The following is a 21,315-nucleotide window of genomic DNA, read 5'->3' as shown; positions in this document are numbered from 1 at the left end:
TTTAGTTAAAACTCCTAAAGTTTAATGTGGGAAATTGCTTTAAATTAATTAAGTACATTTTAATAAACTTAATGATTACATAGCCCTTTATTCTGATAAGATGAGAAAAATGCTCTCTTGAATCTTAATCTTTGCTAGGTTTTCTTAGGTGGAATGAGTAGATTCTTTATTTCCCCTGCACTGAATGTTTTTAGAAATATTTTCTAATATGTAATAAGAAATTTAAGTTCCCTAGATGTACTGATAAAGCCTGAAATATAGTTTATAGGTCATTAGGGGAAAATGCATGCTTATTTCAGTTCACATCAGAGTACTGGCGGGCTGCTGCCTGTATTATGTAAAGCATAGGTTCTACAGCTGGACCGTTCCAGATTGGGCAGGAGGGGGTTTGTGGTGTAGTCCGCAGAATGTGATTTTGGGACCACACCCAGATTGCATCTGACCGCTGAGTGACTCCCTTGCTTTTTCAGAACCGCAAATGCACCTGTAATTATTTTTAAAAACCCACTGCAGCCCTCCACTAAAAACTCTCTATTCCTTAATCAGTTTATTACCTAAGAGTCATTTTAGGACCATTTCCCTTTGGGATAGATGCCAAATTCTTTTTTTCTTTTTCCTTTCTTTTAACCCTTTCCTCCTTTCTCTTCTGGTTTTCCTCATCTTCCTCCCTTCCCTCCTGTTTTCTTCTCTTGAGACCTTCCATTGTCCCCATCCCCAGACCCTCCCCCGCCCCGGAATGGGGGGTTGTCGGCGGGCAGGCAGGGTGTGGGCACAGGGCACCTTCCGTCCCGTCCCCAGCTGCCCATGTTGCTATTGTCTCGCAGGCCCAGGGCCAGAGCTGAGCGGCCCGAGCCCCCCGCAGAAGCTGCCGGTGCCCACGCCCAGCGGCCGGCCCTCACCTGCGCCCCCCGCCGCAGCGCCACCGCCCGCGGCTGCCGTGCCCGGACCCTCCGTACCGCAGCCAGCCCCGGGGCAGCCCTCGCCCATCCTGCAGCTGCAGCAGAAGCAGAGCCGGATCAGCCCAGTTCAGAAACCGCAAGGCCTGGACCCCGTGGAGATTCTGCAGGAGCGGGAGTACAGGTAATGCACGTGCCCCGCGGGTAAGATGCTGTGTGCTTGCAAGTACCACCCAGCCCGGAGGGCCTGGTGTCTCCTGGTGTGATGGTCATTCTTTGTGGGACCAGGGAGAGGCCTAAGGAAAACTGCAGAGGCCAAGACTCAGGCTTGAGAGTGATTTTCCAACAAAGGCTCCGAGAAGAGTTTCTTTGCCACTGGAGCCTGGGGAAGGGACCCTCCTGGGCTTCTGGGCCTGATTTTCACTCTCGCAGTCAGAAAACTTTTATCTACTCCGATGACACGCCAAGATCAAAAGCTCAGCCCAGAGTTCTTAAAGATACAAGAAAGTGGTCAGCCCACACTCAGACTGTGCAGTATTTTGTTCTAGTCTGTCAGTGTGTCCTTGAATGTTGACTGTGAGTGGCTCATATGTTGATTGTGTCTGCTGGCTTGACATCTCCTGATACTAAAGGCCATCCTTCAGAAGGTGTATATAAGGAAATAATATATTCTTTGATTCAGTTCATGCACTTGTTGGGCAATGGCTTGGTCTCACTTTTGGGGTAGGCCCCATTTAAATGTCTTCGTATGTGGTCCTTATTTTTACTCTTACTCCAGAAGCTTCATTTGGCACATTTATCTGAATCAGGGATGACAAACCTTTTCTCTAAAGGCCTTAGAGCCACTGTCAGAACTACTCAACTCTACCATTACGGCGTGAACACAGCCAGGCAATAATGGGCTGGCTGTGTTCCTGTGAAATTTTATTTATGAGAACAAGCTACGGACAGGGTTTGGCCCACAGACTGTAGTTCAGTTCAGTTCATTCGCTCAGTTGTGTCTGACTCTACAACCCCATGAATCACAGCACGCTAGGCCTCCCTGTCCTTTACCATCTCCCGGAGTTCACTCAAACTCATGTCCATCGAGTCAGTGATGCCATCCAGCCATCTCATCCTCTGTCGTCCCCTTCTCCTCCTGCCCTTAATCTTTCCCAGCATCAGAGTCTTTTCCAATGAGTCAACTCTTCGCATGAGGTGGCCAAAGTACTGGAGTTTCAGCTTTAGCATCAGTCCTTCCAATGAACACCCAGGACTGATCTCCTTTAGAATGGACTGGTTGGATCTCCTTGCAGTCCAAGGGACTCTCAAGAGTCTTCTCCAACACCACAGTTCAAAAGCATCAGTTGTTCAGTGCTCAGCTTTCTTCACGGTCCAACTCTCACATCCATACATGACTACTGGAAAAACCATAGCCTTGACTAGACAGACCATTGTTGGCAAAGTAATGTCTCTACTTTTGAATATGCTATCTAGGTTGGTCATAACTTTCCTTCCAAGGAGTAAGTGTCTTTTAATTTCATGGCTGCAGTCACCATCTGCAGTGATTTTGGAGCCCCCCCCAAAAAAGTCTGACACTGTTTCCACTGTTTCCCCATCTATTTCCCATGAAGTGATGGGACCAGATGCCATGATCTTCGTTTTCTGAATGTTGAGCTTTACGCCAACTTTTTCACTCTCCTCTTTCACTTTCATCAAGAGGCTTTTTAGTTCCTCTTCACTTTGTGCCAAAAGGGTGGTATCATCTGCATATCTGAGGTTATTGATATTTCTCCCGCAATCTTGATTCCAGCTTGTGCTTCTTCCAGCCCAGCATTTCTCATGATGTACTCTACATACAAGTTAAATAAGCAGGGTGACAGTATACAGCCTTGACGTACTCCTTTTCCTATTTGGAACCAGTCTGTCGTTCCATGTCCAGTTCTTTTTTTTTTTTTTTCCATGTCCAGTTCTATCTGTTGCTTCCTGACCTGCATATAGGTTTCTCAAGAGGCAGGTCAGGTGGTCTGGTATTCCCATCTCTTTCAGAATTTTCCACAGTTTATTGTGATCCACACAGTCAAAGGCTTTGGCATAGTCAATAAACCAGAAATAGATGTTTTTCTGGCACTCTCTTGCTTTTACATGATCCAGTAGTTAGTAGATCCTAAATGGTTAATTTCAGTAAAAAAAAAAAAAAAAAAAAAGAGTCCAGGAAGAGCTGAGTCAAAATAAAATGAAGCTAAGATCATGGATTTGCGTGTACATGTGTGTGAAAGTCACTTAGTCATATCCGGCTCTTTGCAACCACATGGACTATAAAGTTCATGGAGTTCTCCAGGCCAGAATCCTAGAGTAGGTAAGCCTTTCCCTTCTCCAGGGGATCTTCCCAACCCAGGGATCAAACCCAGGTCTTCTGCATTGCCGGCGGATTCTTTACCAACTGAGCCACCAGGGAAGCCTTGTTTTCAAGAGTTAGCCAAAAAGTGTTCTCTGCCACTGAGTGTCTGTGTTGCCTTCCTCAAGGTACATCTGTTTTCTGTGACTCAGTTTCCCCTTATGTTAAAAGAAGGTATTATGCAATATCATCTTTTATAGGGAGAAGATAAAATTATACAAAGACTTTCAATACATATTAGCTATTATTATTATTGCCCAAGTGTGATTTAACTTAAGACATTGAGGGGTTAAACATTATAGAGAATGTTAGGAAATAATGTCTGTGCTTTCATGTTATGTTGCTTTAGTTCTATCCGACTCTTTGCAACCCTGTGGACGGACTGTAGTCTGCCAGGGTCTTCTGTCCATGGGCATTCTCCAGGCAAGAATATTGGAGTGGGTTGCCATGCCTGCCCCCAGGGGATCTTCCTGACCCAGGCATCTAACAAGAGTCTCTTACATCTCCAGCATTGGCAGGCGGGTTCTGTACCGCTGGTGCCACCTGGAAGCCCAAACTAATGTCTTTTGTTGTTCAGTCACTCATGTCCTGCTCTTCGAGACCTCATGGACTGCAGCACCCCAGGCTTCCCTGTCCTTCACCATCTCCTGGAGCTGGCTCAAACTCACGTCCATTGAGTCGGTGATGCCATCCAGCCATCTCTCTCGTCTCCTTCTCCTGCCTTCAGTCTTTCCCCACATCAGGGTCTTTCCTAATGAGTAGGCTCTTCGAATCAAGTGCCCAAAGTATTGGGAGCTTCAGCTTCAGCATCAGTCCTCCTAATGAATATTCAAGATTGACTGGTTTGATCTCCTTGCAGTCCAAGGGACTCTCAAGAGTCTTCTCCAATACCACAGTTCAAAAGCATCAATTCTTTGGCATTCAGCCTTCTTTATGGTCCAGCTCTCACATCCATACATGACTACTGGCAAAACCATGACTTTGACTAGATGGACCTTTGTTGGCAAAGTAATGTCTCTGCTGTTTAATATGCTGTCTAGATTCGCCATAGCTTTTCTTCCAAGGAGCAAGCGTCTTTTAATTTTGTGGCTGCAGTCACCATCTGCAGTGATTTTGGAGCCCAGGAAAAAAATAATGTCTAGGATCCCTTTAAAAACATTACCTTACTCTTTATTGTAAAACACATGACTACTTATCTATTATTATATTAAAATACTAATTTATCAGCTTTGAGAGTTACTCTGAAAGAGATCACAGTAACTTGCCATTAAATGTGTATAGCTTTTTGGATGAAGAGTATAACTTTATTCTCACTGCTATTATTAATCCTCAATTAAGAGCTTTTATATTGCTGTTTCCAGCTTTTCATGTATCCCTAGAGAGCTAGATACTCATCATCAATTGATATTTCAGTGTTGATAGGCAGATTCTGTTGGGTGAATAATTTCTGTGTGGTATAAAAGTCAAATATCAGCACTGTATACTCATTTGGGGCAGAAAAAATATTCATATTCAGTCCTTTCTTTATATTGCTATTGAATAAGAAAGCCAAAAGCCATTTTAAAAGACAATAAATGGGATAGAGGGGTATTGTTTAAAATTCTGACTTCCTAAGTGCTAACATTTTTTCCCTACCTTGACCGTACAGAGCTACCAGTCCCTTTGTTGAGTCACATGCAGCCCATATAACACAGACACTGTACCTAGAAACACACCTGGTTTTTTTTTTTCCTTCAGTTCAGTTCAGTTGCTCAGTCGTGTCCAACTCTTTGTGACCCCACGGACTGCAGCATGCCAGGCTTCCCTGTCCATCACCAACTCCTGGAGCTTGCTGAAACTCATGTCCATTGCCTCTGTGATGCCATCCAACCATCTCATCCTCTGTCGTCCCCTTCTCCTCCTGCCTTCACTTTTCCCCAGCATCAGGGTCTTTTCCAGTGAGTCAGTTCTTCACATCAGGTGGCCAAAGTATTGGAGCTTCAGCTTCAGCATCAGTCCTTCAGTGAATATTCAGGACTGATTTCCTTCAGGATTGACTAGTTTGATCTTGCTGTCCAAAAGACTCTCAAGAATCTTCTCCAACACCACAGTTCAAAAGCATTAATTCCTCATATTTTTTTCCTTCTTCAGCCTATATTATGGGGGATGTGTGTGTGTGTGCTTACTGAGTCCTAAATTTTCTTTGTCATTTTTACCAGAACTGTATTTGCAGGGTTTTCTTGTAACAAGCTCATTTTAACACTTTTCTGGGAAATGATCTTAATGGATAGTCTCCCAAAGTACACGGTATTAATTATTACTGTTTAGCCTATTCTAGTATGTGGAAAAGTTTTGTCCTCCATACCTGTGTCAAGTTAAAAACATGTGCCCATCAGTATCTTCTGAATTATAAGCATTGCAGAAGGTGGTGGAATGGCTAATTGTCATGTTATTATTACTTGATAACATGTCTCCTCTTCTGTTAAGCTGCCTGGCTTTTGAAGTGACCGATCTGGCAATCCTGGGTTCAAAAAGCTGGTGGGTGTTTTGGCCTGAAATCTCCCATGGCTGTCTTGAGAAGCTTAGGCTTATACTGGCAGAGTTTTGCAGGGGTATCTTTTATCTTCTTTAGTTACAGAGCAAGAGCTGACTTCTGCCTATATGAAGATAAATTATCCAATTGCAGAAATTAGTTAAATGTTTTCCTTAAAAAGGGTTAGATTAAGTCCCTTAGGCCCTTGTAAAAGACAGCTAAAACCCCCCTTCCCCCCTCTTTGAGAGAATGGCTTACTTACTACCCTTTAGCACTGATAGGAAGAGTCCAGTGTAACTCTCTCTTCTGATTGAGGATTTGAGCAAGGTCTTTTTTTTTTTTTTAAGTCTCTTTTATAATTTTATAAACTTGGTTTGAGCAAAAATCATTTGTTAGAAATTCTTTAACCAGAAGTTCATTTCTTTGTTGTAATATCACTTACCTTGTCTATGAAAAATGAAAGAAAATTGTCAGAATCTTAACTTCTTTTTTTTTTTTTTACTTTTAAGTCACTTGGCTGCTTTTCCTGTTCATCATGAAATCAGAATTTTGACAAAATTAACTTTGCTTTTTCAGTAATAGCACACGTAAGTTTCTGTGTGTGAACACTCTGCCTCAGATCTATATAAGCTCTTCAGTTAAAAATTCTTTGTTCTCATTTAAATTGGATCCTTTCTTTTAGACCATCTTTTCCTTATGATGGAACTTGATTGCTTTTCTCTGTAGTGTGAGTGCCTTTTTTTTTTTTGGTGTTTTGGCATACTTTCTTTGCCCCCATCAATATACTTTACTTCCGTTCTTCCACCTAGAGTTAGAGGATTGATCAAAAGTGCTCCAGGAATTATAATGTTAGCATGTAAATTCTACAAGTGTTACATGAGAAAGAAATATATTTCCCACTGAAAGGGATTTCTTTGAGAAGAGTATCTTTGAATGATGTGAGCCCTCTCTGGTATCAAGTCAGAATTTGGTATGAAAACAGCATACTAGCCCCCTGGCTTCGGGAAGCCAGCCTAGTGTTTTTTGTACTGCCCTGGCCTCCATTACAACCCTGAAAATTCCTTCTCAAAAATTACCAAGAGCCCGCTTCATCAGCAGAGTTACCAAAAGTCAGTCTCCTTCTCTCTTTCTTTTAAAAAGTGTCACTCAGCTCCTGGAAGGAACAAAATGTACCCGTGTCATTTTCTGTTCAAATAACTCTCCTACAGGAATCATAAACTTCTCCTCTGGACCTGAACAAATATCTGTCGCCTTTAATGGAACTCTTTTTCTTGCCAGAACAGTAACCCCTCTTGATTTACTGTTCAATCTGTATGAAAAACCTGAGTGACCTAATTCTGCTTCAATTTTCTGTACCTGTGAGGACACTAAATGAGTCTCCTGCAGTTATGCAGTATTACATCTGTTGTTGTTTCGGGAAGTTTAGAATCCTGAATCTCTTTATCAGACTACCTGCTGAATCCCATTGATGGGAAGATGAAATTGTCTGGAGAGGAGCATTATTTAAAATGAAGATTTCTATTAACAGCCACCACCACACAAAGATAAAATTCTCTCTGTAAAAGAAGCCCCTCCTGTCCCTTTGCTACTTCCTGTCCCCATGTGCTGAATTGGATGCATATAATTTTACGTCGGAATGTACCTTTCCTCTTCTCCTGTAGTTTGCACTCTGTACTTCTTGCCTCGCTTCCATAAAAGAAAGAGTCTTTTGTCCTGGAGGATCTGAGATTCACTGACAAATAACTACTAGGTCCTTTGGAGAAGGCCATCATTTCAGGGGCTTCCCTTCCCAGCTCCCCACTGACTCCCACTTCCAGGTGACCCCATGCCCCACCTACCCCACTCCCCACCTTCTTACCTCCCTGCTTCTCCTCTCCACTCTCCAGCTTCCACCCTCCTGGTCCAGTGTGATTTAATCTCTACACAGTCAGGCCAGTTCTCCTAAGATTATTTATTTAGCCCCAGTTCCACAGTCGTTTAGACGATTAAGGAAAAAGCACCCATTCCTCTAATACAGCACCTGACCCACTTTGTCAAGGAGAGTAAAACACAAAGCCAAGGGATAGTTTGAATTCTGGGTTATTCAGATGAAAAAAGACTGCAATAAATATAGAACCAAAGAAGTAGAATAACCATACTGTTGGCCTTTATCTCACCCCGCTACAGTATTTAAATTTCCCTTAGTATGGCCTTAACTCTACACAGGTAGAATTGTTTCAGTTTCCTTTTTTCCCTTTTAAATTATATGAAAAAACTCTAATAAATTTTTCTCTTAATATCTTAATTGTTAAGATGCATCACCTGTTGCTGTATTTGGGAATTTGGGGCCATGTGCATGTTTAAGAAATTGAATTGGATAAAGGAAGTAGATGTTTGTTTCATATATCATACAGAGAAATCCCCATGAGTATCCATAGTAAAAGGAATGTGGGAGAAGGTTGGGAGAGTTTGAAAAATTTGATCAAGAGTAAATTGATGAATGTTTATTGTTATTGTTTGAACCTAATAATGTTTTTAGTCTGTTGCATGGTAAAACCTTTACAAGTACTATTGTTTATGTTGGTATGCATTGTTGAAATAACATGATAACAATGATGATACTAGTAGTAACATGTGATGATAATAAACCATTCAGTAAATCAGAATAACACATATATACCAAATAAAAGAGGAATCTATCAAGGTTATTTTCATGAAAGTGTTCATTGTCCAGTCATGTCAGACTCTTTGTAACCTGTGGACTGAAGCCCACAAGGCTGGCTCCTCTGTCCATGGAGTTCTCCAGGCAAAAATACTGGAGTGAGTAGCCATTCCCTTCTCCACGGGATCTTCTAGACCCAAGGATCGAACCTGGGTTTGCTGCATTGCAGGCAGATTCTTTACTGTCTGAGCAACCAAGTGAGGTCAGTAAAAAAATGACCCATTTCCTTTATCATTATTTTTAAAGTTTTGAGAAACGTATTTTTTTTCTCTGTCAAAGCAAACAGCTCTAATTTTTGTTTAAAAAAAAAAAAAAACCCTTATTTTGATACTTGGGCTTCCCAGGTGGCACTAGAAGCCACCTTCCAATGCAGGAGATGCAGGTTCCATCCCTGGGTTGGGAAGATCCCCTGGAGGAGGGCATGACAGCCCCACTCCAGTGTTCCTGCCTGGAGAATCCCCATGGGCAGAGGAGCCTGGTGGGCCACAGTCCATATGGTTGCACAGAGTTGGACATGACTGAAGTGACTTAGCACACACACACACACACACATACATGCATGCATTCTGATACTTGGGCTATATGAACTATTAAGATATTTTACAGTGTCCAAGTCACAGAAGGTTTTCTTTTTCATATCAATATATGGCATCATAAAGGTTGATAAAACCATGAAACTAATTTTAAACAGAATGTTTAGTTATCAACTTTTATAGCTGAGTTCCATGAGAGTTTGCAGTAGAAAGTGTACTTTGATTATCTGTGGTGGTGTTGCAGGGGTGCTGGTATAAAGCCAGTGAGGATTTTCATCTTGGCTCTCTCCTTTACTGGCTCTGTGAAGTCCAGATGTTTCTTAGTATCTCTGAACTTCAGTTTTCTCAATAACATAGTGCTGTTATAGACTTACCTTGTAGATGTATATGTGTGTGTGTGGGAGACAGAGAGAAAATTAAATTGTGCTTTAAATACACCTGCAATGCAGGAGACTCCGGTTTGATTCCTAGGTTGGGAAGATCTGCTGGAGAAGGGATAGGTCACTCCAGTATTCTTGTGTTTCCCTTGTGGCTCAGCTGGTAAAGAATCTGCCTGCAGTGCAGGAGACCTGGGTTGGGAAAATCCCCTGAAGAACAGAAAGGCTACGCAATCTAGTATTCTGGCCTGGAGAATTCCAAGGACTGTATAGTCCATGGGGTCACAAAGAGTCAGACACAACTGAGTGACTTTCATTTTCACTTTAAATGCACCTTAGTGCAGTTACTGTTAGTTTAGTTTAACTTACTACCATTTGCTGTTCTTTCTTTGTCAAAATCTATTCCAAGACAGTTTTGCCTCCAAATTTGAGGGAAGGTGATTAAAGGAGATCCAACCAGTCCATCCTAAAGGAGATCAGTCCTGGGTATTCATTGGAAGGACTGATGCTAAAACTGAAACTCTAATACTTTGGCCACCTCATGCGAAGAGTTGACTCACTGGAAAAGACCCTGATGCTGGGAGGGACTAGGGGCAGGAGGAGAAGGGGACGACAGAGGATGAGATGGCTGGATGGCATCACTGACTCGATGGACATGAGTTTGAATGAACTCTGGGAGATGGTGAAGGACAGGGAGGCCTGGCGTGCTGTGATTCATGGGGTTGCAGAGTCGGACATGACTGAGCGACTGAACTGAACTGTACTGATTCTAAAAATAGATTTAAATAGCAGATCATTATTTGTAAGCATAGGACCCAGGTGAACTCTAAAACCAGTTTCTGTGACTTATGCTAACAGTATCGCAAATAAATTAAGTGGGATGTCTTTTCTGTTCTGCCTCTATTATGAGGAAGTACCTACAGTTCTGTTTTTGTGTGTGTGTGTGTTTTTTTTTTAATGATGGCTGGACTGAGATTGCCTGATGGTCCTTTTCTAGAAACTCTTAGTTTTCACATGCTGTTTACTATTTACTGCCGCCCCAAACCAGATTTTTTTTTTTTTTTTAATGTCTGATTTGCCTTTTCTTGTCTTTTCTCAAGCAAGCATTGCTCACAGAGGAAATGGTTGTGGTTGGCAAGGCTCTTTCTTTCTTTCTGAAAGTTTTGGGTTGGCTGATTTCTGTGGCCTCAGCACCCAAAACTGTTCTAGTTTACTCAGCGTTAATACCTGTCATCATCAGCATCTTGGAAGGGAGGGCCAGTGGCCCCACTGCCTTAGGACAGAACTAGAAGTCAGAAAGAGAACTCTGTTGTCTCAGCTCTGCGCTCTGGCTGGGAGCAAGTCAGATTTTTCCTGGCTGTCACTTTCTCTCTCTCTTCAGAGGGAGCCATGGGACTTTGACTTTGCTCCTACATGTGCCCCAAGCCTTCCTTCCTGGCTGTTACAGACAGGTTGTGAAGAAGGCCAAAAGTGTTAAGTAATATAGCACCTGTGTGCATTAGTGCAAAGGGAGCCTTTCTCTGCTTAACATCAGATAATCTATTTGGGTGTCAGAAATTTGCCATCAGTATCTGCAAAGGTGTTCTGCCATGAACGTAAACCTGAGACTGTTGTCTCTCAGTTAAGACCAGGCTGTAACATTTATTTTCCCCTCCCCCTCCCCCATTTTATCGTCTCCTTTAGACTTCAGGCTCGCATAGCCCATAGGATACAGGAGCTGGAAAATCTGCCTGGCTCTTTGCCACCAGACTTACGAACCAAAGCAACCGTGGAACTGAAAGCACTTCGGTTACTCAATTTCCAACGTCAGGTAATAACTTTCCCCCAGCACATCTGAGGTACAGGAAGTGAATGTAATTGTTCCAGAGTGTGAACTGTGCGTTTCCTTAAGTCTGTTCAATATTGTTAAAAAGGTATAAATTTAGTGAAAGAGTGTATCTTTCCGACCAGCAGCACAGAACTGAAAAGTAATGAAGATGAACTGCTTATTATTCTATTTTTCTCTTCTGTACATCAGAGACATTTTTTTCTCTCCCATATTATGGTTTCCAAAGTCTGACTTATGGCATTTTGTTACTGTAGATGAAACCTTGAGAACAGATGAAGCAGCTCATGTTTGTCTTTATGATTTCAAAGGAAAACAGGAAGGTGATAGATCAGAGCTTCTTTGTAAAGAGAAATATAAAACCCTTAGCTCTGACTATGCAAATTATTTTAACAAATATGAAAGGCCCTTAACTAAATTAGTAGCTCATTGTTTATACAAATACATAAAACTATGTTTTGTAACTGCAGATTATTCATCAACACCTACTTTTGCAGCATCTGATCACGTCAGACCCCAGCACTGACTCATCAGTGATTTTGTAGTTACTGCTCTTGCTATGGTCTTAGTAGTCACTGATTAATAAAGGCAAGCATAGCGATCTATTTTACAATTGCTAAATCTGTAGGAGACTAGGGGGATGAAGTGGAGCTAACGTTCACTTTGGCAAGTTTTGCCTTGGTCCCCTAATTGTCACACAGCCTCATTTAGCCAAACGGGAAAAGAAATGCTTCCTGGCCAGTCAGATGGGCTTGTTTGGGGAAGGACTCCGGCATGCAAAATGAATTATTAACGAGTGAAAGTAGTTTGGAAGGATTGAATTGCATGACTTGATCTGTTGGAGGATGTGAATAAAATTCCACGGCCAACCCTCTTGCTGTTATCATGTGAACTTGGAAATATGTTTGCCTTGTTGGTTATAATATCACAAGAGGGCATCATGGTGGCTGGCAGCTACTTGGCTGTAGGTATGTGAGTAGATCAGAGCTTGATTAAAAAAACAAAAACCGTGCATTCCATTTGTTTGTTTCTTGTAGGTAACTTTATAAGCCATTTAATACAATTTTATTAAGTGACTATCAATCAACTATAATTTCAGGAATAAGATTACATTCAAATTAGCTTTGCTATGCTGGATTCTGATTGGTTTCTGATTTTTGCTTCATTTTATTGAAAAACCCTGTTATCTGTGAAGTTTTCCAATGATATTAACTGTAATGGATGCTGATTTCAGATTCAATCAAATTATTATTTCAATGCATGTTTCCAGCCCTCACTTTCTACCACCATATAACATGTGATATGAATGAGGTGTTATATTTATGAAAATCTGAAAGAAGTCCATGATATAGTAAAAATAAATAAATAAATACCTTTCAAAGATCATTGTTAGGAGTGAGAGGAAGCCAAAACTAATATTTCCCATTTTTATGTGAGACAGTGAATTACCATTGTTCGGTATCTACAGCTACTTCATATGAACAGGAAGGGGTTCTATTCTTTTTGCCCAGCGTCACCAACGTTAATCTTTAAACACAAAGAGAATGTTAGCATGGCACTTAAAATGAAGTAAAAATTTTTTTTAAAGCCTATTGACTAATTAATATCATTAAAATAATTAGAATGAATCGATTTGTTTAAAAACCAAGACATTCTCTACTTATTTACTGTAGACAGTGCTGTACTTGGCTTCTTATCTGAAATTTTTGGAAAGGAAACTTTGAGCATCTCTGAACATACCCTATACCCTTGGCGTGATGTAGGCCCTGTGTTTATAGAAGGCCAGCTGTGATGGAGAAACTCGGGGAGTTCCTTTCGGCTCCACCACACGGAGGGCAGGGGGACAGGGGTCTGGCCTCCGTCAGGGGAGATGTTCTAACCGCTCCCCTCCCGACAGCTGCGGCAGGAGGTGGTGGCCTGCATGCGACGGGACACGACCCTGGAGACGGCCCTCAACTCCAAAGCGTACAAGCGGAGCAAGCGCCAGACCCTGAGGGAAGCCCGCATGACGGAGAAGCTGGAGAAGCAGCAGAAGATCGAGCAGGAGCGGAAGCGAAGGCAGAAGCACCAGGTACGGGGCCCCACCACGCGACGGGGCCGAGTCAGAGCCCCTGAGAGATGGACCCCTGTGGGCGGTGGGGACATCACAGAGAGGATCCCGGGTGGTCCGACCACACCGTCTCATAGATTAGAAAACAGGGCCAGCAGAGAGGTGACCTCCCCGAGGACACGGGAACAGTCAGTAAGGATGACGGGGAGGGCAGTGCTCCAAATTCCAGTCAAGTGCCACAGTCGTAACCCCATGGGATGCTGCTGAGGAGGTGGGTGCAGGAAGGTTTCCTAGGACACAATCCTAGGGGAGAGGGAGCTCGCAAAGAAGAGGGCAAGCATTTATTTTTATAACAAATATAAATATAGTATCCTGGGCTTTTCAAGGGCCCAGTTGGAGGTTTCACAAGGGTAGATATTTTAAAACATTCCTTTCCAGAGATTTGGAAATATTTTGATGTAGGATTTGATTCTCGTGTCATAATCCTATAAATTTTGTTTTTCTGAGCTTAATTTAGTGCCTTGCTTGGTTTTGTTTTGTGAAGTATTGGACTTTAGTTTAAATAAGGTTATGTGTTTCCCCTTCTTTAAGAACTGGATACAAATGATGTGTGGCCATATAAAACTCATTTTGGGTGACGATTCTAAGGTATTTAAGTGAGAGCACTACTTTCATAATGTGATTCAACTGTTTGTCCTCTCAGTATAATACCTGTTTCCCTGGGGTTTATTCGAGAGTGATTTGCTTTAAATTTCATCATCACCATCTTGTAGGTCCCTCTCAATCTCAATCTTTCCCTCATGAAATCTTTCCGTTTTCATGTGGCCATACCCTCAGGACCTGGGAGGCTTCTTTTCTACAGGCTGGCACTGAAACAAACTTGGAGAGGTCACCTCTCCCACTACCCCATAGCCCACACCTCAGCTGTGGAGACACACCAGCACGCCCATCCCAAATAGGTTCTAGTCCCCCATTGCTGTTCAGGACACACTGTGAGTTTTCTTGGACTGGGTGCAAACTTTCACTGGGAACTGGATATTCAGCCTTCTCTTCTCCCTGCTGTGGATCCTTTAGGAATACCTGAACAGTATTTTGCAACATGCAAAAGACTTTAAGGAGTATCATCGGTCTGTGGCTGGCAAGATCCAGAAGCTTTCCAAAGCAGTGGCCACCTGGCACGCCAACACCGAAAGGGAGCAGAAGAAAGAGACGGAGCGCATTGAGAAGGAGAGAATGAGGAGGCTGATGGTAAGGACCCTGCCTACGGGAATTCAGGAAAATGCTTTGCTCACAGCCATCTGCACTGAGAATGTTAAACATGCCGTGGTAGAAGGAGAAAGTAAAAGCTGTTTATCAAGTGTACTAATCCATTCCTTTGAACTTCACAGGGATAAGGTAAAAATACCTCTTTTCCCTAGACAACACAATGCCAGTAGTCAAGGGCTACCACTGATGAGTACAATGTTTCCATGTCCTAGGGTGGCACTGGCACTGCCAGTCAGATGGTAGCTTCTCACGTGAAGATAGGCTCTCTATTTTTTAGGAGTTTTGATAACCAGACCTGGAAGGATGGAAGTGGCAGTTCTTTTTAAGGTAGTGCCTCCTTTCTCTTATTCTCTCCTTTTCTCCCATTGCCAAAAGTAGAAAGCCCAGGATATTTCACTGTGATTTCTGCCAAATCTTTAAGATGATCACCCTACCATACAATTATTCCTTGGTATCCACAGATTGGTCCCAGGACCCCACCAGATACCAAAATCCGTGATGCTCAAGTCTCTTATATGAAATGGCATAGGACAGTGAGCCTTCCGCATCCAGATGCAGAAACCACAGATATGGAGGGCCTAAATTAAATTGTTTCATGGAATAGAAAAAGACGAAAACTCCTAAAATCGTCTTCTAAAGCAAGTATAATATCAATACTAAAGCACTGTGAAAAATTCCAGTGAGAAGAAAAAGACTAACATTAATGAAAAAATCTTGAATGATATATTAGCAAAGAAAATACAGCATGGTATTTAAAAAGTGGTTTAAAAAATAGTGCTTCTTTGAGACTAATGACACAAGCTGTTTTGAATGAATATCTCATTAAGTTGTGTCTTGGAATCTAGGAAGATTTTTTTTTTTGAAGTCTCTGATGCTTATGCTGCCTATCTTTTTTTTTTTAATGGTGGAAATGTTTCTTTAACAGTTTAAAAAGTGATTTTTCAGTTAATTTTGAAATACTGCTTTTTTGTTACAGCCGTGTTATTGTGGAATGCAATTCATGGATCATTCCATTTCTACCGTTACTTTTTAATGGATATATAAACACAGAAGGAATTGGTTTATATCATAGGCCTACATATTTGCTTTTATTGGCCACTTATTTTTGGAATCAAATCTCAGACAGCACCATGGATTTTAGAAAAGTGTGTGTGATGTATATTGATAGGAGGCCTGCATATTCTTCGTGGGATGTAATGCCTGAGTATTGGATGAAGATAAAATCATTAGCGTCAACCTGTAATTACATCCCTGAAAAATTCCAAGTGACACTGTCTTCCTGGCTGGTATTACAGTTTGCATTTTTTGGTCATTAATTTTTCTTTGGATTTCAGAGAGTAAACAACATATTTTAAAATGCTCTGTGTCCAGGTACTGCTAAATCTTATCATCTTCTCCTGCCTCCCGCTCCTGTTTTGGATGGGAGGGGGCTGTCTCAGAGATTGCTAACTAGCTGGGGAGACCATTTTATAGTCATCTGAGCAGTAAGCAATCAAATTTGTCTGATTCAACTGAAGTGAGACTATATTAGAACTTCAGTAACAGATTGGTTTGACACTAATGATTAGGCATTTGCAAATCATTAATTTTTGCAATTAAATGATGGAATATACAGATAACAGAGAAACTGAAGTTTTTTTTTTTTATCACTCTTTCTTCAAGTGAGATCAACCATAACCAAAAGCAATTAGAGTTATAATAGCATTCGAGGTTCATGTTCATCCACGGGGCAGACAGCAGCCAGGAGGAGTGATCAAGCTGCTGTCGCTCCGGCAAGTGCTGGAGGGACACCCTTGGACTGAAAAACCCAAGCTCCTCTATAATGGAGCTGCCTTCTAAAGATTTTGCTGTGTGTTCCTTTTATCCTGCATCACGTGAAGAAAATATTTTGGAGATGTCCTTTTATTGGGATGTATAAAAAAGATTTCTCTTGAAACAACCCAGAGTCCATCAGAGTTTTTATTCCATTTAACCTCATAATGTTGCTTAATGGAAAGTACTGTGTCTGTTTTATGGCTCAGCACTCTCAGGCTTCAGGTGCTAAATGACTTGTCTCCAGTCACCTGGGCACACCATGCAGTGCTGATCTGGGACCAAAATCCCCACAACTTGACCTTTGCTATCAACCGCAGTGTCTGTCATGCTTTGAAGTATCAGAAATTATTTGTTCAAAACCTATTCAGTTCTTCGCCTCTGGAAGTACTTATGGAAATACTTACGAATGAAAAGCTATTATGGAATTTGCTTCAGGACCATTCAGTTCGGAATTACAGGGCAGAGGTAGGGGAAGGGCAGCAGTGAAACGAGTCATCACGTCATCACGAGTTAATTGTGTTGGTTGCTGTTGGTTATATGAGTGAGTTTACTACTTTCTCTGCTTTTGATTATGTTTGACAGTTTCCAATACAAAGTTAAGGGTAAGTTTCAGATGGTGAATCATCAAATTGTAACACTGTTTGTGCAGTTTAAACAAAGAAGAATGGAAAGTTGGCTCGAAGTGCTTGATCATACCACACAAATTGTGTAGTTATATGTGTTGATCTGGCCCTGAACCCCCGTTCTTGGGATGTAGTCATCAGTCCCCACCAAGGTTCGAGGACTCGGGAGGCTGGAATCATTCAGTTTGCTGCACACACCACCAAAGTTCAGACCGACGGGAAGGATGTGTGGGAAAAGGTGTTGTCCGCAAACTTTTATTATGTTCTCATCACACTCTTCTTTCCTTAATAGGCTGAAGACGAAGAGGGCTATAGAAAACTGATCGATCAAAAGAAAGACAGGCGTTTAGCATACCTCTTGCAGCAGACTGATGAGTATGTGGCCAACCTCACTAACCTGGTTTGGGAGCACAAGCAAGCCCAGGCGGCCAAAGAGAAGAAGAAGAGGAGGAGGAAGAAGAAGGTGAGTATGCTGATGCCTGTGGCTGAGCTGGGGATGTGTGTTTGGGGACCAGTTTTAGGCCTGTCTTGCCCTGTAATGAGTACTCCTTAACTACCCTAATGGAAGACTTCGATGATTTTACTGTAAACACTGCTGACATAAATGGGTTGATGAGGTGTATTAGACAACATATTGGAGATGCACAGAATGTATATTCAATTCCTATTTCCACTGTTTGACACAATATTAAAAAACTAAGTACACACAGTCGATAGGAAAGGGAAAAATGTGGCCCAAAGAAGAGTTTACTCAAGTGCAATGCGTAGGCAGGGGACTGCTGAGTTAAGAAACTGGAATGAAAAATGAAAACCAAAATGCCTTGTTCAGATTGAAAGGAGCCAGAGGAAGATGTAAGAGAGAGCTTTGAGATACTTTTAGTAACATATTTCAGCCTGTTTGGACAGACAGCTATTGCCAAGATTGTTCATTCAGTTCAGCTGTCCTAGTGTTACAGTAAGGTAAATGTGCAGGTCAGAGTTTTAGGTCATTACAGGAAACAATAGTCTTATGTAAAATAATCTGAATTATCATGAGAAGTGAGGGTAAGATTTACAATCTCTGTTCTGCAGATCGTATATCTCACTTCAAGGGTAACCTGCTTCCCTGTGTAGACCTGTGAATATATTAGATCCTCTTTGAAGCTTAGGTAGTCTGGTAATATAGTTCTTGGTGGCTATTCTATTTTCATGGTCAGTCCTGATTGGTCTGAGTACAGACATGAACAGGAAGGCTTTAAAATTGTGAAGATTGAGGACTGGTAGTATTTAATCATTTTTTTTCTCTGCACGGAATAATGGAACAAAATGTTTTTCGAAAAATAATTAATTTCATGGCTCCTGACTTCTCATACCTGTTTTATAATTAAGGAGGAGGAATAAATGATTGAGAAGGTGCCTTCTGCACCTGATTTCTTTGGTATAAGATAGCTCCCCTTATTGTGAAGGTGAACGAGGGATGAGTCAGGGTTTGCATTTCGACATTTCCTTGGTGAGAAATACCAAATTTTCTTGTCAAGGTCGCATTACAGACTTTTCAAAATTCCAGCTCCCAATTTCTAACTTAAAGTTGACACATGGCAAACAGATACAATTCTGTAATATTCTGTAGGTGTGTGCTAAGTCACTTCAGTCGTGTTCGACTCCTTGCAACCCTATGGACTGTAGCCCACCAGGCTCCTCTGTCCATGGGATTCTCCAGGCAAGAATACTGGAATGGGTTGCCCTGCCCTCCTCCAGGGGATCTTCCCAACCCAGGGATGGAACCAGCGTCTCTATGTCTCCTGCAATTGGCAGGCAGGTTCTTTACCACTAGCATTACCTGGGAAGCCTGTATTCCATAGGTGGACCCATGAAATAGCAGTTTTAGTTTTTCCTAATCCTGAAGTTTATCCTGTGGAGTCTGTAACAAAAAGGTCACTGTTAGTGTTTTTAACATCGCAGTTCATATTCTATGTTTGTTCGTGATTAAAAGCTAATGACTCAAATTTGAGCTTCTGGCTTTTAGTGAATGGATTGTTGCCATAGTATTGAGGGCTTCCCAGGTGGCTCAGTTGTAAAGAATCCTCCTGCCAATGCAGAAGATGTGGATTCAGTTCCTGGGTTGGGAAGATCCCCTGGAGAAGGAAATGGCAACCCACTCAAATATTCTTGCCTGGGAAATCCCATGGACAGAGGAGCCTGGTGAGCTACAGTCCATGGGGTTGCAGAAGAGTTGGACACGACTTAGCGACTAAATAGCAAACAGTCACAGTATTAGATTGCTGTATCATCATAGGCAAAGAAAGAACATAATTGAGTAGTAATGATTATGCTTTTGTTTCTGTGTTAATCTTTACAGAGCAGGAACCTGTTGGTATTTTTCATGGTGTTTGCAGCTCTGCATCGTCTATGGATTGACTCTCTACTTCTGAACTCTTGCTTTCAGATTTGCTAATAGCACTTATTTTTTCTATTCCATGCAGTTGCTCAGCAAATATTAACTGAACTCTTACTGTGATCTAGGCAGCGTGCTAGATTCTAAGGGAGAGAGTACAGAGGTGAGGAAAATTTCTCCTGCCCTCCTAATTAAACCAAAGAAGGAGACAGACAGACATTAATCAAACTATGCACCTCAATATATAAGTGTAAACTGTAACAAATGCTGTGAAGGAAGGCAGGAAGCCAGACTACGACCTGATTTCTTGGCAAACGAGTCATAGGTACCCCAGGTGACTCCGGGTTACCTGGCGTCTCTCTCCGAGCATCTTCCGTTGATGAGCTCACGTGATGAAATGTGCAGAATTGTTACTTTATTATCAGCCCTTCCCCTCTTGCCTGGCATGCTGTCAGGATGCCTCGCATCTGAGCACTCCCTGCCCTCAGCAGGACCAAGGAGATCAGGCTCAGTTTCCTTCCGGGCCATCTTGTTGGGAGACACTGGATAAAGGACAGCAAGACACTGGGCTCCTTTCTAGTCCTTTCTGAAAACTGTCTCACAGGGTCTTAAGACTTAGTTCAAAGTGAGTCACCCAATTTCAGATGTACCTTCATTCAAGTGCAAAGAAAATGGATGCTTTCAAAAGCTGATTATTTGACACTTTGGATTATCTGGAGTTCCTCTCCCCTCCATTAGAGTGAATGATTGAGAGTTGTTTGTTCAGCTTCTCTGTTGGGGAGGGAGGCTGCATGGGGATGTTTAATTCTATGCTATCCCTTTCAGCATTTCCCGTAGAAGTAATATCACACTGCACCTATCTGCAGGGTTATTTTTTCCCCCTTATTAAGTAAGGCATCCCTAAATCTTTGTTTTGAAAATAGCTTCTTTACCCAGTGAACTAATAGCACTGAACTACTGGCAACACTTGTAGGATAAGATACAGGTCATTCCAAGAACTATGCCATCAAAGATGAGTATGATGGACCTTGTAATTTAATTGGAAAGGGGCAACTTTGTTACTTTTTGTCATTTTTTTAAGAATTACCCCAGTGTAAAGGAGAAGGCCTCTTTCTTTCTTGGAGAGTTGATTCTGGTTACTTGGTATTAGTGAATAATAAAGTGGGTTTTCTTTAACCTCACATGACCTTGTTTAATTTTTCTCTTCTCATCAATAGAGCCACTTCTATGAAGTATACATTTATAAGTCATTCTGAAACTTATCTCTCTCAACCTGCCTTCCATTAATGCTCTTGAAGTGGAAGACAAAGAAGTAAGCTCTGTGTATCTACTTGAATGTTAGAGGAGGAATCATTTTTCAAGTATTGAAATAATTAATTCTGTGACACCAGCTTCTGCAATGGGACAGCATGAACACAGTGTTAATGTGTGCCTACCGTGCCCTTGGAGGTCTACTTCCTCTGCCGTGAGAGTTCTCGCCTCTCTGCTGGAGGGACCCAAGGTTGAAATGGGGTGTGTACAAATAGGAGTGAACATGCTCACTTATGACTTGGATCACTATCAAAATCACATTAATCACTGTCTTTTAAATTCATAACTGCATCAGAAAGCATAGAATACTAATTATTCTTGTTCCCTTGTAGGATATTTCATTAAGAGATCTATAACCCAACTCTTTAGTGTCTTAATCTGTTAGAAGGTGATAGGAACAGTACCTACAGCCTGCATTCGTTGTAAGGATTACATAGATTATATGCATGCATGCGCACTCAATTGTGTCTGACTCTGCGACTCCATAGACTGTAGCCCGCTAGGCTCCTCTGTCCAAGGAATTTTCCAGGCAAGAATATTGGAGTGGGTTGCTATCTATTTCCTCCTCCAAGGGATCTTCCCAGCCCAGGGATGAGACCTGAGTCTCCCGCTTCTCTTGCACTGGCTTACAGATTCTTTACTACTGAGCCACCTG

At 41.9% G+C, this 21,315-nt stretch overlaps 1 protein-coding gene across 5 annotated transcripts in view; it reads left to right on the top strand.

Annotated features, from left to right (window-relative positions):
* SMARCA2 (SWI/SNF related, matrix associated, actin dependent regulator of chromatin, subfamily a, member 2) overlaps positions 1 to 21,315 on the top strand; it is a 176,510-nt gene that overhangs the window by 30,395 nt on the left and 124,800 nt on the right. For all 5 annotated transcript variants that reach the window (XM_040245954.1, XM_040246175.1, XM_040246098.1 and 2 more), the window contains exons 5-9: positions 825 to 1,080; positions 11,080 to 11,206; positions 13,119 to 13,292; positions 14,346 to 14,519; positions 17,268 to 17,438. In XM_040245954.1, the coding sequence (XP_040101888.1) occupies positions 825 to 1,080; positions 11,080 to 11,206; positions 13,119 to 13,292; positions 14,346 to 14,519; positions 17,268 to 17,438 (902 nt within the window). The remainder of the gene's footprint in view (positions 1 to 824; positions 1,081 to 11,079; positions 11,207 to 13,118; positions 13,293 to 14,345; positions 14,520 to 17,267; positions 17,439 to 21,315) is intronic.

Source organism: Oryx dammah, unplaced genomic scaffold (genome assembly GCF_014754425.2).
Source record: "Oryx dammah isolate SB20612 unplaced genomic scaffold, SCBI_Odam_1.1 HiC_scaffold_1, whole genome shotgun sequence".
In the NCBI taxonomy this organism is placed as follows: domain Eukaryota; kingdom Metazoa; phylum Chordata; class Mammalia; order Artiodactyla; family Bovidae; genus Oryx; species Oryx dammah.
Note: the sequence above shows the minus strand (reverse complement) of the source record. Positions and strands in the feature narration are given on the sequence as shown.